This window comes from Sceloporus undulatus, chromosome 6, assembly GCF_019175285.1.
Source record: "Sceloporus undulatus isolate JIND9_A2432 ecotype Alabama chromosome 6, SceUnd_v1.1, whole genome shotgun sequence".
NCBI classification, from domain to species: Eukaryota; Metazoa; Chordata; class Lepidosauria; order Squamata; family Phrynosomatidae; genus Sceloporus; species Sceloporus undulatus.
Genome location: NC_056527.1, coordinates 71,778,229 through 71,795,865, shown reverse-complemented (window position 1 = coordinate 71,795,865; position 17,637 = coordinate 71,778,229). Strand labels below are relative to the sequence as shown.

General features: G+C 41.1%; 1 protein-coding gene across 2 annotated transcripts in view; it reads left to right on the top strand.

The window, feature by feature from the left end:
* The first annotated feature begins 5,765 nt into the window (after positions 1-5,765).
* Positions 5,766-17,637, top strand: part of IKZF1 (IKAROS family zinc finger 1) — a 150,492-nt gene continuing 138,620 nt past the window's right edge. The window contains exon 1 of one of the 2 annotated variants that reach the window (XM_042476757.1): positions 5,766-5,928. In XM_042476757.1, coding sequence (XP_042332691.1) covers positions 5,766-5,928 — 163 coding nt within the window. The remainder of the gene's footprint in view (positions 5,929-17,637) is intronic. The other variant, XM_042476758.1, reaches the window with a different exon arrangement.

Here is a 17,637-nt window from a genome sequence, read left to right as displayed (position 1 = left end):
CATGTGCAACGTATCTGTCTGTCTATACATTGGGATATGTGTGTGTGTGTGTGTGTGTGTGTGAAACCCTGCCTGCTCATGGCTCCTCAGCATTCCTGAGTGGCATAAGAATGCACAATGCACACAAATCTACTCAAGAAATATATTTAGGCCAAAAGATACACATGAGAAGACAGAAGTGTAGACTCACATAGAAATAGGCACACAAGCATGAACAGCATGAACATGCATAAACATATGTTTGTGTATATATCTATATCTATATCTATATATGTATGCATAGGCACACACTTATATGTTCATGTATCAATACACATGCAGGACAATATATATATACGTCCATATGCTGGCATGTATGTATATATGTGCTACATATATATGCAGTAAACAGAACCGATGCACAAACATGCGTGCGCGCACACACACACACACATACTACAAACATATACTTATGTGCCACTGATATAAGCCACCATATATACATATTTAAATGCAACTAAGTTTATCTGTAGAAGTATGCCCATATGTATATGTATGTATATAGGCTTGTATATATGTATAAATATGCTGCACATATATACATTACTCAAATCCAAACTGCTGCATCGATTCATGCTCATGTGTGTGTGTATAAATGTATACTACAGACATATCTATGTACCACAAATATTCAGAATCATATATACATAGTTATATGCAACTTGGTAAATCTATGAAAGTATTCACATATGCATTTACTTGTTCATTGAAGGAAAAGAAAACACCCAGTATGAGAGAAGGCGATCTGATTCTACTTGAATATATGGCTGTATATATGTATAAATAGATAGAAATGTATACAAGGAAACCTTGATCACTGGTTTTCTTGTGGTTTTGTGAAAGACATATACCTGATGATGATTACCTAGACAGATGGTCCTCTTCAGAAGCACTGGCCTGTTACAGACTGCCAAAATAAAGCTGCTTCGGGTCTCTTTGAAGGTATGCTGTTTAAAAGATGCATGGGTCCTAAGAGTCCGGAGGTCGCACCAAAGCCACGCTCCAGTCCTAAGGACTAGAGTTCAGCTTTGGTGCAGCTTCTGGATTCTTAGGATGCATGCATCATTTAAACAGCATACCTCCAAAGAGACCCGAAGCAGCTTTATTTTGGCAGTCTGTAATAGGCCACAGTCTCAATAGCCTGGCACACTTTGATGCAAATCACAGCTGCTATGGAGGCTCCAATCTGAAACTGTAGAGCCACCTTCTGGTACAGGAGGGGACTTGAAAGCCAGGAAATGGTCATGGCGACCCTCTCCTTGGCTGATATTGCCCTCCTCATCACTGTGTCAATTGCAGTGATATGGGGCCTTAGGACATCTGCTAATTCAGAGAGGGTCCGCTTGGACATCCTAAAGCAGGGGTAGGCAACCTTTTTGAGCCAGGGGCCGGGTTGCTGTCCCCCAGACAACCCGGGAGGGGGGGGGGATAAATAATTAAATAATATAGGACAACATTTTCAAATGTAGGACATATTTTTTAAAAATGGAGGACATGCAAAAAAATTGGATTTTTAAAAAATGTTAATATAAATGCATGTTTCTTACGCATGATCAAAATGGAGGACATTTGGGCATTATTCCTAGATAGATGACAGAAAGGTTCACATGGCTATGCATATTGAACATGTCAAAGTGGTCTGACAAGAAGTGATTTGCCCTTGGGTTCAACTGTACTTCTCAGAAGTGTGTACTTGGTCAAGGGACTGTGGTTTTTCTTCACTGCGCATGAGTTTGTAAAAATCACAGCAATTTACATTGGCTGTGCCTCAGAGGCTTGCTGCTATCACTATCATCATCATCACCATAATTGTCCAAGAAAGGCAGATTGTTAGCATTCAAAGCACCATAAATACACAGAAAATGCACTTGCATATATTTAATAATAAAAAACAATGAAAAAAATAAATAAAAAACAAGGCAGGGGTGTATATATTTAATAATAAAAATAATGAAATAAAATAAAAAAGCAATAATAAAAATAATGAAGTAAAAATACAAAAATAAGTATTTTATATTTTTAAAAATTAATTTAAAAAACCCAAAGCAGACCTGAAATGACTCACCTTTCCACCTCCTCCTCCTCCTTCTTATCCTCCTCCTCCGCGCAAAGGCTCCTTGGAAAGCCCTGCGTGCGGGTGAGGAAATGGGACCTGCGCGCATGCGTGCGCAAGGAAAGAGGAGTCCGTCACCTTTGGCCACCTGGCCAATGGCTGGCTGGCCAAAGGGAACAAGCTCCTCCGTCTTAGCCCTGCATGCGGACGGGAAAGCCCCACTGTGGGTGGCGGCGGCAGCGGCAGCACTGGGGAGGAGGAGGAAGGCAGTGCTTCCCAGGAGGAGGAGGGCAGCGCTGGGGAGGAGGAGGAGGGCAGCGCTGCCCAGGAAGAGGAGGAGGAGGAGGAGGTGGGTTGGCGGTCAGCTGCCCGCATTAGCCTAAGCAGCGGCGGCCTTGATGGCGGCGGCGGCAGCAGGACTGGGCTAGGGCCGCGGGTTCCGACCCCTGTCCTAAAGTTTCTGATCCACATATCAGTGTCCCACAACTGCATCACTTCTTCTGACCACCAGCACCTGACTACCTGTGGTCTGACCCAGTACCAACGTGGTTCAGGCATAGCTGCAACTAAAGCCAATACTTGGTTCCCATCTCCTTGCTGGAGAAGTTTGAAAATGTCCTCTGTAGACAGTCCCTTGATACCCCTGGCACGTTTCCACACAAGCAGGAATCTGAGTACTTTCCTGCACCTTTCCTATCTCCTAGCCTCCAAGTGTCAGTAATGGAGTATCATCTGCGCAGCAGACAAAATGATAGACTTAAGATCGGGAGCAGACATGACTGGAGCAGTAGAAGTACTGAAATAACGTAAAATAATACATTAATGTAATAATGGAGAAAACCAAATCAAACCAAGCATGTACGTGAATCACGCAAAACACGAGACAGGAAGCCGTCCCCTCTTCACCCCAGAAGTGCAAAAGGTCACGATCCGCCTGGAGTCTCACTGAGCATGCGCGAGGGTGCCAGTTTGCAATTAAGAACCCACCAATGTGATGGGTCACGTTTGGGGAGGCCATTACAGTGAATTTAAAGTGTGATAAGTAATCACGTAATTGTGTGAAATTTCATATTGACCTCGTTATCTTCTCTTTTGAAATTGAGAGCCTCCCGTCCCATTTGATAACTCCTCAGTAGACCCAAGGAGAAGATCAAGGAGGAGAAGGCAAGATGCCTCCCCCCACAAGACCCTTTGCATCCCCATGCTTTCCTTGGGAACGCAAGGAGAGGATCAATGTGGAGAAGGCAAGAGGTGCCTACTTCCCCAAGACCTTTTGCCTCCCCATCCTTTTAATGGGAAACCCAAGGAGAGGATCAAGAAGGAGAACGTAAGAAGTCCTTCCCCCCAAAACCCTTTGGAAGATATCACATGGGATGGGAGGATCTCAATTTCAGAAGAGAAGACAGCAAGGTCAATTCAAAAATTCACGCAATTACGTGATTACTTATCACACCTTAAATTAACTGTAATGGCCTCCCTGAACGCGACCCAGATTCTGTACAAAGTAAACCATCACATCAGTAGGTTTTTAATTGCAAATTGTCACCCTTGCGCATGCTCAGTGAGACTGCAGAGCATAGCATATTTAGGCAAGTGAGAGAGAGGAACCAAGGAACCCCACAATTTAGAAAAGAGGGTGGGAGGGCAGGAAGAATGGTTGAAAGAATATGCTCTATTCACCTTAAAACGAGCATATATTTAAAACATGAATATAATGGTTATCCAATAGCTCCTGATCCATGCCTCTTAATTAGCAGGCAGCAGCCCCCCCCCCCCAAGAAATGCTGAAGGACAAGCGGAAGCAAAATTGAAGCAGAATTGCAGCGTGGCTTCATGGGAACCCCCCCTTCCAGATTGGGGGTGGGTGGGTGGAAATCAAGACCAAAAGAGACATGCACATCACACCAAACAACAGCGCACTGAGTGCAAAGTTGCCTAGGAATAGGGTTTGTGACTTCGCTAGTTCACCAAATTTACTTAACTGTGGATTGATGTGTCATTACGTTCGGAGTGCATTCGGACTGCCAGCGAACATATGTGGTAACCTTTCATGCAATAACGTGAATATCCATTATTGCATTCAGGATAACACTGGATTATACTTCCAATTTCAGTTGTGTGATAAACTCCAATGAGGAGAAGGCAAGAGGCACCTACACCTCCAAGACCTTTTGCCTTCCTATCCTTTCCCTGGGAAACCAAAGGAGAGGTTCAAGGAAGTGAAGGCAAGAGGTGACTCCACACCTAAGACCCTTTGCCTCCCCGTCCATTTCCTGGGAAACTGAAGGAGAGGATCAAGGAGAAGAAGGCAAGAGGTGCTCCCCCCCAAGACCCTTTGCTTCCTCATCCTTTTCTTAGGAAACACAAGGAGAGGATCAAGGAGGAGAAAGTAAGAGGTGCCTCCCCCGCCCCAAGACCCTTTGCCTCCCCATACTTTCCCTGGGAAACCCAAGGAGAGGATCAAGGAGGAGAAGGTAAGAAGTGCCTCCCACCTGACCTTTTGCCTCTCCATCCTTTTCTTGGGAAATCCAAGGAGAGGATCAAAGAGGAGAAGGCAAGAAGTGCACCCCCCAAGACCCTTTGTCCCCCATATTTTCTGTAGGAAACCTATGGAGAGGATCAAGGAGGAAAAAGCAAAAGGCGCCTTCCCCTCCAAGACCCTTTGCCTTCCCATCATTTCTTTGGGAATCTGAAGGAGAGGATCAAGGAGGAGAAGGCAAGAGGTGCCTTGCCCCCCACAAGACTCTTTGTATCCCCATCCTTTCCTTGGAGAGGATCAATGTGGAGAGGATCAATGTGGAGAAGGCAAGAGGTGCCTCCTCCCCGAAGACTATTTGCCTCCCTATCCTTTCCTTGGGAAACCCAAGGAGAGGATCAAGAGGAGAAGGCAAGAGGTGCCTCCTCCCCGAAGACTATTTGCCTCCTTATCCTTTCCTTGGGAAACCCAAGGAGAGGATCAAGAGGAGAAGGCAAGAGGTGCCTCCCCTCCAAGACCCTTTGACTCCCCATCTTTTTCTTGGGAAACCCAAGGAGATGATCAAGAGGAGAAAGTAAGAGGTTTCTCTCCCATCCCCCAAGACCCCTTTCCTCCCAATCCTTTCCCAAGAAGAGGATCAAGGAGGAGAAGGCAAGAAGTGCCTCCCCCCCCCCCAAAAAAAAACCCCTTTGCATCCCCTCCTTTCCATGGTAAACCCAAGGAGAAGATCAAGCGGGAAAAGGCAAGAGGTGCCTCCCCTCCTGCCTTTGCCTATTCAATCCCTTCCTGGGCTGCCCAAGGAGAGATCTGGCAGGGAAAGTGAGGAGGAATGCCCACTTTGGTAGCCTTGACCTCGTGAATAATGGGACCTGTGATTCTCAACGGGCAAATATGGAGAGCAGACTCTTATGCAGCCCCCATTTAGCTATCTTGACTGAAGAAGTTATAAGCCGAGCTTTCTCCAATTCGTCTTTCATGCAAAAAGGTCACTCTAGAGAAAGACGCATTCGCTCTTTCTCCTTCACAGTGTCCTGGCCCATCTAGGAGGCAGAAGGGGGTGTTGCCTTCCTCATCTGACAGCCTCGTGGAGTCTCCCTCCTGCCCACAAATGACAAAGCTTTGCGCACCCAGGAGCCGGGGCGAGATGCCCGCCGGAGCTGCCTGCTGCTGCTGCTGCTGCTGCTGCCGCCTGCACAGATGTTGCACTGGAATGAGGAAGTGGAGTGGCCAGGGGAGGAGGGACTGAGGGCCAGGCTGCCTCCCGCCACTCGCTTCAGGCCAGGAGCAGCGGCAAGAGCCGCACATGGAGCTGCTGGAGTCCTATGGGCGAGTGGTCTGCATCCAGCTGCGGCCAGAACAGGTACTGTTTTTCCATGCTAAAGGGCGCGTATCAACTGTTGTCCCCACTTATGTTGGCATTTCTGGCTCTTCCTCCCTGCTGCCACCTGTTTGAGCTCTCAGCCCTACTTTCTGCAGCAAACTTCTGGCAGAGAGACAAAGTTTGGTTAAGGCGGGAGAAGTGAACTGCCTGTCTTTAAAGCAAGTAAGTTTTATGCCAGGGAGTTTTATGCTTCTCAAAGTGCCTCGCCCATAAATCTGGCCTTGAATTCGGTGTAGCTGTCAGTTGGAATCACAGAATGTTTATAGGATTTTTAAAACAATTTATAAAAGGAGGGACTGGCTCTAAACTAAAGTCTTAGTTATTCCCTAAATTTGTTTTCTGTTTTGAAGGGAGCAGAAATGACTTGCGTTTTAGTTCATAATAAATTGCTCAAAGTGGCTGCCAAAAGAAGAGGATGAGATTTTTCTCACAGTTCCTACAAGTCTGATTTTTTTCTGAAAGCGATAATTTGGGCAAAAGGATGGATTCTTCAGTATACATCAATGGTGGCAGGTGGGGGGAGGACAAACGACAATAAACTCTTCATTCAAAGTGGGGTGAAACCATGTCCAGTTTTCAAAAGTTGTTAAGGAAAAATATAATATTTTGTGAATACATATACATTTTATAAGAATGTCATTATTAGTTTTGAGAAGTCTTTTTTTTTTAAATGCTAGACTATACATAAAAAGGATCTGGCATAAATTATTTTACAAAGTTTCATAAATGCCTAAAAAACAGCTGGGCGATTGCAAGGTGCTTTTTTCATAGAAAGATGCAAAGGGGAAACAAAGGCTAAATGATGGCTTCTCTTGAGTAACAGTTCAGAAAGTGAGCACATCACCTTCCTGAAGCAAAAAACTATTTCAAAGGGTAGTCATGTTAGCTGCTTGGAGCAAAACCCTGTGTCTATGAAATAAGTTCAAGTTGTATAAACTACTAAACAAACAGAAAGTTGATTCTGAAGCTAAGACATAGTTCCACTTTTTCAAAGTAGAAGTATTGTAGCAAACCATTGCTTGCCATATGCTACACAATACACAGATCTTTTCTGATAACTGCACATACAGACATAGAAAAGATGAATGAGGATATCTATGGTACTTGTTAACAAGAAAGCTGGTAATAGGTGTTTTGCCATAAGAAATGGGTTCTGGCATAAATACGAAACAAATTTGACTTTGGAGCATCAAAAAATAGGGAAATACTGCATCCCTAAATCTTGTTCCTCTTTATATAGGATTTTTGCTCTATCTATGCATTTTTCTCTATCTGTGAGGAGGAAAATGTGATTTATACTTTTGCTGGTCAATGACCGAATAAACTTTATTACATTACATTATTACCATTTAATTCATTCAATATATAGTGTTAAAATAAATTATGTTAAGGATATTGCAGTTTTATATACCTATGTTGTGGATGTAGTCAACCAAAAATGTGTTAGATTTGGCTGCATGATTAGGAGTTTGAAAAGTCTTTTTTCTTTCTGTTTTTCTTTTTTTTTTCTGTTTTGTGAATAAAGTCAAAATGAGGTTGATATCACAAAAGGTATCCTCAGCAATCAGATTAAATATTAATACAAATATATAGCACACATGTACAATAGTTTGTATAATATGTATGATGTAAACCAATGGTGGAAATAAGAATGTACAAAGAATTGATGTAATGTGTAATATGCAACCTCTGCAAGTAATAAAAATAAATCTAAAAAAAAAGAGAAAAGTCACATTGATGATTGCAATTCTTAAGCCTATCAGAGCTTCTGTATTGCTGGAATATATGGAGGTGTTTTTTTTAAATGTGAAGAATTTATCTAGCCATAGTCAAGCTGCTCATCAGAAAGAATCAAGTGTTAAAAAAGATGTTTAACTCTTGCCTGAAATTAGCTATAGAGCTGCAGTCCTGAGCAAACATGGCTGGAAATGAATGTGATTAGTTCTGATATATATGGGATCAGATTTTGAGTTAGTTTAAAGTAAGTCTTATAAGTGGTCAGAAAGCATTTGCTGGAAGAAAACCTTTTGCACTCTACCTTCAGTTTAGATTTTTGAGCTGCAGGTGTTTGAGCTGAACGTTTTTCTGTGTGAAGAATTTGTTATTCAAAGCACTAAAATCAAATTGAAGCGGCTGGTCTTATTTCCTCAGATGTAAATTTGTTCAGTTTTGGTACTTATTATTTTTATACATAATAGCTAAATGAATCATAGAATAATAGAAAGATAGAGTTGGAAACTTAAAAGTCACTTATTTCTGTCCTGGGACTCAGAATGCTTAGTTTCTTTAAAAAGAATGTTCTGGCATTAGGTATCTGATAAAAGTTTCACAGTCTCATTAGATTAGGCATGTATCAAAAAAAGAAAAAAAGAAAAAAGAGAAAACCTTTTAAAATCTAAGCTATGCTAAATAAAATTCCTAGGTATATAAAAAGCTTCCAGAGGCCAAAATTTAGATGCTACCCTTTCAAAATAGTTTGTTTGATAATACCTAATTGGAACCTGGAAATGGATTGGTGCGGGTGGGTTAGAAAAGCTGCTCTCCATGGCATTGCTCTTTTGTGGATTTTAGATTTTGTTTTATTAAGCAAAGGCATAGGCATTCTGGGAGATATTTCTGCCTTCTTTACAGATAATGAAATAATGCATATTTTTAGATAAATAGCCAACTTCAAATATTTTACTATGAAAATAATCTAAATATTATCTTCTTGTGATGATTGAAACCTTGGTTATTTTAAATTCTAATGAAAAGTTAACTTATAAATGAAAACTAAATTGAATTAAATCTTGATATTAGATTTTAATTGACATTGTAAGATTTTAATTTAGGTGCAGCCCACCAGTCCCAAAATTAGAAAGGTATGTCATGTTTAAGGTTCTTCTTGGGAACATGCTAGGCAAATTAACAGGCTTAAGCAACTGAAACAACGTTTAAGAATGAAGCAAACAGCAACCTATAGATATATCAGGCAGGACATATAAAGGTCTTCATATCTGTGTAAATTTACAGCGCTTTTTAAATAAAGGATAATAATAATAATAATAATAATAATAATAATAATAATAATAATATCTCATTATCTTGTACATTTTTATGATGGCTACTATACCAATATTGCTGATCTTTCACTGGGACAGTTTAATATATTTATTACTGTCAGCTAGTTGAATAAGTTGGTAGCAAGTTAACTTTAAGAAATCAAATATTTTAAATAAAACTGCATATTGTCCAAATTTCCTTGATGTAGTATTATTATTATTATTATTATTATTATTTGTATCCCACGTTCCCTACAAAATTGGGACTCAAAGTGGCTTACAGTTTAAAAGCACAGTACTATTGTGTTTACAATTTTTTAAAAAATATATAGTGATTTTTTTAAAAAAAAACACCTGTAAGAGCTTATAAATAAAATTTGTCATTCATAGTTAGAAAGAAAGGCGATCTTTAACATTATATAATTCCTTATTGCTGTAAAACATACTAAGAAAACAAACAAGCCTTTGAATCTTAGAGAAAACAATTAAAATCTTTGCCCATATTTGTGTGATCTATCATTTAAATTTCTTACTGCTTGAAGACCTTAAAGAAAAGTACTAGAAATGCAAATTGACATCAGGACAACCTGTTGAAACATTTCAATTTTATCCTAGATTTTGCCTGAGATTGTCGTAAAAACGTCTTCTTAGTGTTATCCAGATGTTTGTGAAACATCATTACTATTATAATTATCATAATCACCATCATTATTAAACATCTAAAGTAGAATCCTTTGTGTGTGTGCGTGCGTAATTTGAATACAACAGGCCGAGGATTAAAATATATACAGTAAGCATGATTGCTTAGATGTTAGTTCTGTTTGAAATCAGAGGGGGGCTTTCCCCCTCACAAGAAAATGTTTAGAACCAGTGGCATTGAACTGAAATTTCAATGGGACAGAGACAATATTGAAATTGCCATATATCATCTAGTACTGATTGTTGATTTTGATGGGAGAGGGGTGTGTTTGATATGCCATTTCGGGACTTCATAATAAAAATTATGAATTACATTGTATTTACACATTATACAGAAATAATTTAGTTGAAACTGCTTGTACTCCAGTATTTTTTATTTGTTGTATTCATTTATTTCCTGCTTTTCTCCCAATAATGAAACTGAAGGCAGCTAGCAACATATTGTAAAAGAATATAGATTAAAACTATGCAAAGCCTTAAGTAAAAGTATAAATATAAATGTTATTCAATAAACTGTTGAACAATCTATAAACCTAAACACACAAAACAGTTAAAACATTAAAATTAATTAAAAGACTACATACAAACCTTAAAAACAGCACCACAGAGCATTAAAAAACCCACCTCAATCCATCTTTAAAGGCCTGGTGGCATAAAAATGTTTTGGTTAGCTGACAGAAGGAAAGGAAGGATGGAGCCATCCTGGCCTCCCTAAAGAGGGAGTTCCAAAGCCTCCCTTTCTGCCACAAAACAAACCTACGGAGGTGGTGAGACAGAGAGAAGGGCCTCTCCAGAAAATTGTAGCATTCTAATAGACTCATAAAAGAGAGATATGGTCCTTCAAATAGCACGAAACTAAGCTATATAGTGGTTAGAGCATGTTGTCCCAGGAACTGGGAGATCTGGGTTTAAGTCTTCATTGCTGAGCCACAAAACACCCTCTCTCTTTCTCTTCCTCTTCCTGACCTCCTGTACAGAAGCTGGCATGAAATTTATTGTAACAGGAAATCAGTGTTTGAAAGGTTCTGGATTCATCAGAGAAACAAAACAAAAGCCTCAGATGTATATACATTGGTATTCCAATAGATGTCAGTTATTTATACTAAGTCATATTCATGGATTGCCTACCACTATGAATGGTGAAGAGTAGGAAACAAAGTTTATTTCCTATTTTTATGGCAAATACAAGCAATTAACTTCCCAATACTGGCACAATTTTTTTTCATGATGCTGGTATCCAACCACTATCAACAATCTATTATGTTCCACTGGACATGGGTGAATTTGAATAAGGGATATTAGACAACCTTCTGCTTAACTTCTTGAATCCCCACCAGTAAGGAAAGAATCCCAAAACAACATAATTATGATCCCAGTAATTTAGAATTTAGCAACATTATCTTACAAATTCCCAGTGGAATCCAATGCTTAATAAATGTTTTATGGATGTTTTAAGAAAATCCCCATTAGATTATGGAATTTTTGGAATATGGAGCATAATTAACACTTTTCTGTTAATGTTGGACATATGCAGTTTTAGGAAACATGGATATCTACCATTTGTTACCATCTGTCCCAAGCCAACACCATACCTAACTTTGTATATATGAGCAACAGTATGACACACTCCAAATTAAAACACGAGTCTCACTTGAGGCAGGTAAATAACCCAAATTTTCTTTGTTAAGATGAGATCCTTTAAAAACTCTATCCATTGTACATTGCTTTGGAGTAACTGGTGGAATAGATAGATACATTCTTTAATAAGTACATAAATGAATACATAGACTAAATAGCAGGTTAGTAGCTACTAGGAAAAATGATTATATGAATCAGCTATTTCTGTAGCTTGTTCAGTCCAGCTTTTCAAACTGTGTGTAAACAGTACTCAAGGAAACTCAAATTTGTAAGACATTTCACTCACAATTGACTGTCATTTTCAGTCAGGGCAAAGTGAAATTGATGTTTCATAGCTGGGTAGCCCCATTAATGTCAATGAATGCTGAATAAACACATTTAATTTGAGTTCAGCCAAGGTATGTAAATATGGCTGATCCACAGTAAAGTCTCAACACTACTATCTTTTTCCTGTTCATACAGATGCCATAGTAATCATATTATGTGTTGAGCATAGTTAAGTGGAGGAAGATGCAGGGGGTGCTCACAGTAAAAACAGATTATTTGTAAAATAGGTGCATCTTTAGAACTGTGTTTAAATAGTGAAGTGTTGTAGAGATCCATCAGTGGCTCTACCTTTCCATTGTGTAGGGATTGTGTGCTTCTCTTGATACAAGAGGCAGCACTGCTGTTGGTAGGGTTTCTCATGGGTTTTTTTGTTAATTAGAATCATGGAATCATAGAGTTAGAAGAGGCCACAAGGGCCATCAAGTCCAACCCCCAGCCATGCAGGAACTCTCAATCAAAGCATCCCTGACAGTTGGCCATCCAGCCTCTATTTAAAGACCTCTAAGGAAGGAGACTCCACCACACTCTGAGGGAGTGTGTTCCACTGTTGAACAGCCCTTACTGTCAGGAAGTTCCTCCTCATGTTGAGGTGGAATCTCTTTTCCTGGAGCTTGCATCCATTGTTCTGGGTCCTATTCTCTGGAGCAGCAGAAAACAAGCTTCCTCCATCCTCAATATGACATTCCTTCAAATATTTAAACAGGGCTAACATATCACCTCTCAACCTTCTCTTCTCCAGGCTAAACATTCTCTGCTTACTAAGGCTCCATACAGACAGGCCAAAATAAAGCTGCTTTGGGTCACTTTGGAGGTCTGCTGTTTAAATGATGCATGCGTCCTAAGAGGCCAGAAGCCACGCCAAAGCCACGATCCAGTCCTAAGGACTAGAGTGCAGCTTTGACGCATCTTCTGGACTCTTAGGACGCATGCATCATTTAAACAGCATACCTCCAAAGTGACCGAAGCTGTTGTAAGGCTTTTGCTGAGGACTCAGACTAAGTGTGCCAGACAACTATTGGGCTTCATGTTGGCTTGTCTGTATGGGGCCTAAGTCATTCCTAATAGGGTGTGGCTTCCAGACCCTTTGCCATTTTAATCACCCTTCTTTGGACACACTCCAGTTTCTCAACCTCCTTTTTGAATTGTGGTGCCCAGAACTGGACACAGTATTCCAGGTGGGGCCTGACCAAAGCAGAATAGAATGGCACAAGGCTTTTGCTGTTGTAAGGCTTTTGCTGAGGACTCAGACTAAGTGTGCCAGACAACTATTGGGCTGCAGCAGTAGTGGAGAGTGACACTGGTGAAAAACTTCTCATAAGACAACAGCAATAGCACCATAGCTAACACTTGTTAGTACAGCAAAGAGGGAGGTACCGGTTGACCTTTTGAAGTTGTTTTACCACAGAAATCTTATGATGAGACAATCAAAGTTCAAACAAAAGATAGCACCAGAAGATGAAACTCCAATGTAGGATAGCACTCATCAAGCTACCAGTAAAGAGCAGAGGATATGTAAGGAAAGAGCAGAGGACAAGAGCAGAGTAGCTACACTTCAGCATATTAGGGAGCAAGAGGTTTTCCGGGACAGAATGGAATGAACTGTCTTGGACAGGGACCACACAGAGGAAGTTGCTGCAGAGAAGAAGGTCACTTCACATACACAGGAGGCAGACAGCTGGAGGAATGTCACACAGAGAAGTAGGGAAACCAGGGATTATTCTGGGAGCTTGCAGCTACAGAATCAATTTGAAGTTCTTTCCTTTATAAAGAAGGATGAGGAAGAGCAGCATGGACAAACTTCAGGGACAGAGCAGGGGAGCCTGAGAGTCTCACCCGAGGGAACAGTCGCTGCTAAGCCTCAGAGAAGGCATGTGGTCGCAGTGGAGGACTCCTTGCTGAGGGGTACAGAAGCAATGGTTTATGGGCCTGACAAGATGTCTCAGGAGAGAGGTTGACAAGAATGGTCAAGCCTACTGATCATTATCCCTTCCTTTTGGTTCATGTGGGAACCAGTGATACTGCAAGACACAGCCTTCAGAATATCAGAAAGGATTACAAGACTCTGGGTAGGAAGCTGAAAGAAATGGAAGCACAGGTTGTCATGGTCCAGGAAGGGAGAGGAAAACAGCAAATGTAAAGATCTGGCTCTACAGAATTTGATCAGGAGGGCTTTAAACTGAGTTATGTGGCAGAAGAGGGGCAGTATTCTGGAAAGAAAAAGGACTGGAGAAAATAGCCAGAGTGACATAGAGGGAACAAGGCAAATAGTGCAAGGACCCAAAAGTGGAAGGCAAAAAAACCCTGCACAGGCAGCAAGTAAAGGAGACACATGGTCTTCGATGTCTCTACACTAACGCACATATCATGGGAAATAAGCAAGATGAACTTGAACTCCTAGCACAGAAAAGCAAATATGATATAATAGGCCTCACTGAAACCTGTTGGGATGAGTCTCATGATTGGAATGTAGTAATAGAAAGATATAACATTTTAAAGAGAAATAGACCAAACAGGAAAGGAGGAGGAATAATATTATATGCCAGGGATATTTATACCAGTGAAGGGATACAGGGCATCAATACTGGAAGCCAGGTGGAGAGCATCTGGCTAAAAATTAAAGGGGAGAGAAAAACAGGGATGTTATTGTGGGAGTCTAATTCAGATGGAGGAATTGGATGAGACCTTTCTAGAACAGATGACCACACACTCAGAAAGGAGAGGTGAAGTAGTGATGGGTGACTTCAACTATCTTGATATTTGCTGGAAGTCAAACTCAGCCAAATCCTTTGGTCTAGCAAATTCCTCACTTGACTGGAAGACAATTTCATTGTCCAAAAAGTGGAAGAGGCAACAAGGGAATCAGCTATTTTAGATCTAATCCTAACCAACAGTGAATATGTGGTTAATAGGGTGCAAGTGCTGGGATCATTAGGTGGGAGTGACCATATTCTCCTGGAATTTGTTATACAGTGTGCTTGCATTATACGGAAGTGAGGGAGGCGCGCGCTGGAAGAAAACAATGGTGCGCGCTCCCATGGTGTGTGTACTGCGCACCGCCACTGCACCGCCACGGGCACAAGCCCCATTCACTTGAAAGGGGCTTGAGCATCTGCGTTTTTACCCTTACATGGGAGGGAGGTTCCGGAACGGATCCCCTGCATAAGGGAAGGGCAGACTGTACAATGGAAAGGAGAAGTCAGGCATAGTCAGACACACATTCTAGACCAGTGATGGCGAACCTGTGGCGCGTGCCAGAGGTGGCACTCAGAGCCCTCTCTGTGGGCACATGTGCCGTCACTCCAGCCCAGAGTTTGCCAGAGTTTGTTACTAGAAAGCCAGAAGAACATAGCACTTTGCAAGACATAAGTTGGTTTTGGGTTGCAGTTTGGGCACTCGGCCTCTAAAAGGTTCACCATCACTGTTCTAGACTTTAGGAAAGCTGGCTTTAGTAAACTTAGAGAAATACTGGGGATGATTCCATGGTCAGGAATATTAAAAGAGAAGGGAGTTCAGGTCGGATGGGGGTTTCTCAAAAGGGAAATACTGAACGCACAATTTCAAACAGTTTCAGTGAGAAAGAAAAATGGGAGGTGTCTCAAAAAAACCAGGATTGATGACTAAGGAACTTTCAACTGGGCAACGTTTAAAACAAACATGTATAAGAAATGGAAAAATAGGGAAATCACCAAAGATGAATTCAGTCAAATAGCTAGCATGTGTAGCGGTAAGGTCAGAAAAGCTAAAGCGCAGAGTGAACTCAGGCCTGCAAGAGAGGTTAAGAACAATAAAAAGGGTTTTCTGGATATGTCTGCAGCAAAAGAAAGAAAAAGGAAATGGTAGGGCCACTGTGTGGAGAAGATGGCAAAATGCTAACAGGCGACAGAAAAAAGGCAGAATTACTCAACACTTTCTTTGCCTCAGTTTTCTCAGAAAAGGCAAAGGGTGCTCAATCCGAGGATAAAGGAGCAGAGGACAGAACAGAAGAAATCCAGGACAAAATAAGTAAAGAGATAATACAGGAATACCTGGTTAATCTAAATGGATATAAGTCTCCAGGACCTGATGAACTACATCCAAGAACATTAAAAGAACTGACAAATGTAATATCAGAGCCTTTGGCAATAATCTTTGAGAACTCCTGGAGAACAGAAGAAGCCCAGGCAGACTGGAGGCGGGCAAAAGTTGTCCCCATCTTCAAAAACGGAAAAAAAGAGGATCCCAACAATTATCGTCCAGTTAGTCTGACATCTATACCAGGAAAGATTCTAGAGCAGATCATTAAACAGAGAGTCTATGAACATCTAGAAGGCAATTCCATAATCACAAAAAGTCAACATAGGTTTCAGAGAAACAAGTCATGCCAGACAAATCTTATCTCTTTTTTTTTATAAAATTGCCAGCTTGGTAGATAAAGGGAATGCTATGGATATAGTATATCTTCATTTCAGAAAGGCCTTTGACAGGGTTCCTCATGACATTCTTGGAAGCAAGCTTGTTAAATGTGGGTTAGACAAAGTAACTGTTAAATGAATTTGTAATTGGTTGTCCGTCCGAACACAAACAGTGTTCAACAATGGTTCTTCTTCATCCTGGAGAGAAGTGACGATTGGGGTGCCAATGCTATTCAACATCTTTATCAATGTCTTGGATGACAGTATTAGGGGCATACTTATCAAATTTACAGATGACACCAAATTAGGAGCAGTAGCTAACACCCCAGAGGACAAGATCAAAATTCAAAATGACCTAAATAGATTAGAAAGCTGGGTCAAAGCTAACAAAATGAATTTCAACACAGAAAAATTTATGGTACTGCACTTAGGGCATAAAAAGCAAAATGCCTAGATATAGAATGGGCAACACCTGGGTTAAAGAGACTACATGTGAAAAGGATCTAGGAGTCCAAGTCGACCACATGTTCAACATGAGCCAACAGTGGGACGAGGCAGCTAAAAAGGCCAATGCAGTTTTTGGCTGCATGAATAGAAGTATAGTGTCTAGATCAAGGGAATTCATAGTGCCACTCTATTCTGCTTTGGTCAGAATAGGCCCCACCTGGAATATTGTGTCCAGTTCTGAGCACCACAGTTCAAAAAAGTTGTTGAGAAAGTGGAGCGTGTCCAAAGGAGGGCAACAAAAATGGTGAAGGGTTTGGTAACTATACCTTATGAGGAACGACTTAGGGAGTTGGGGATGTTTAGCCTGGAGAAAAGAAGGTTAAGAGAGATGATATGCTAGCCCTGTTTAAATATTTGAAGGAATGTTATATTGGGGAGGGAGCAAGCTTGTTTTCTGCTGCTCCAGGAATAGAACCCAGAAGAATGGATGCAAGCTACAGGAAAAGAGATTCCACCTCAACATTAGGAGGAACTTCCTGACAGTAAGGACTGTTCGACAGTGGAACACACTTCCTTGGAGAGTGGTGGACCTTCTTTGGAGGTCTTTAAACAGAGGCTGGATGGCCATCTGTTGGGGATGCTTTGATTGAACGTTCCTGTGTGGCAGGGGGTTGGACTGGATGGCCCTTGTGGTCTCTTCCAACTCTACGATTCTATGATTCTTTGGTTCTATGAAATGATTATTATTTTCTTATTTATCTTTTAAGTTTGTGCCTGGAGGATCACTTGTCCACCATGTCTTACTCTTTAATGTTTTTGACTTCATAATGGGTAATGATGCAACTAGGCAAAAGCACATTCAGAGGGCAAATGAAAATGCAAAACTGCACTATACGTATTATAGAAACATGGAACATGAGAAGCAAGAATCAGGTGAAGGTAGACTTAGGCCGGTACAGACTGGCACAAAGTGCCATCCTGGAGCCGATTTTAGGGCTCGGAAGAGCGGAGCATTCACACACTTCCGAGCATCCACACGTTTCTGAGCCCTACTGTGCTGTCTGGATGCTATTTTGGCACATGCGTGTTCATGCAGCATGTGCGCTGATGATGTGCGTCGTGCACCGCATCCAAATGGCATGGCG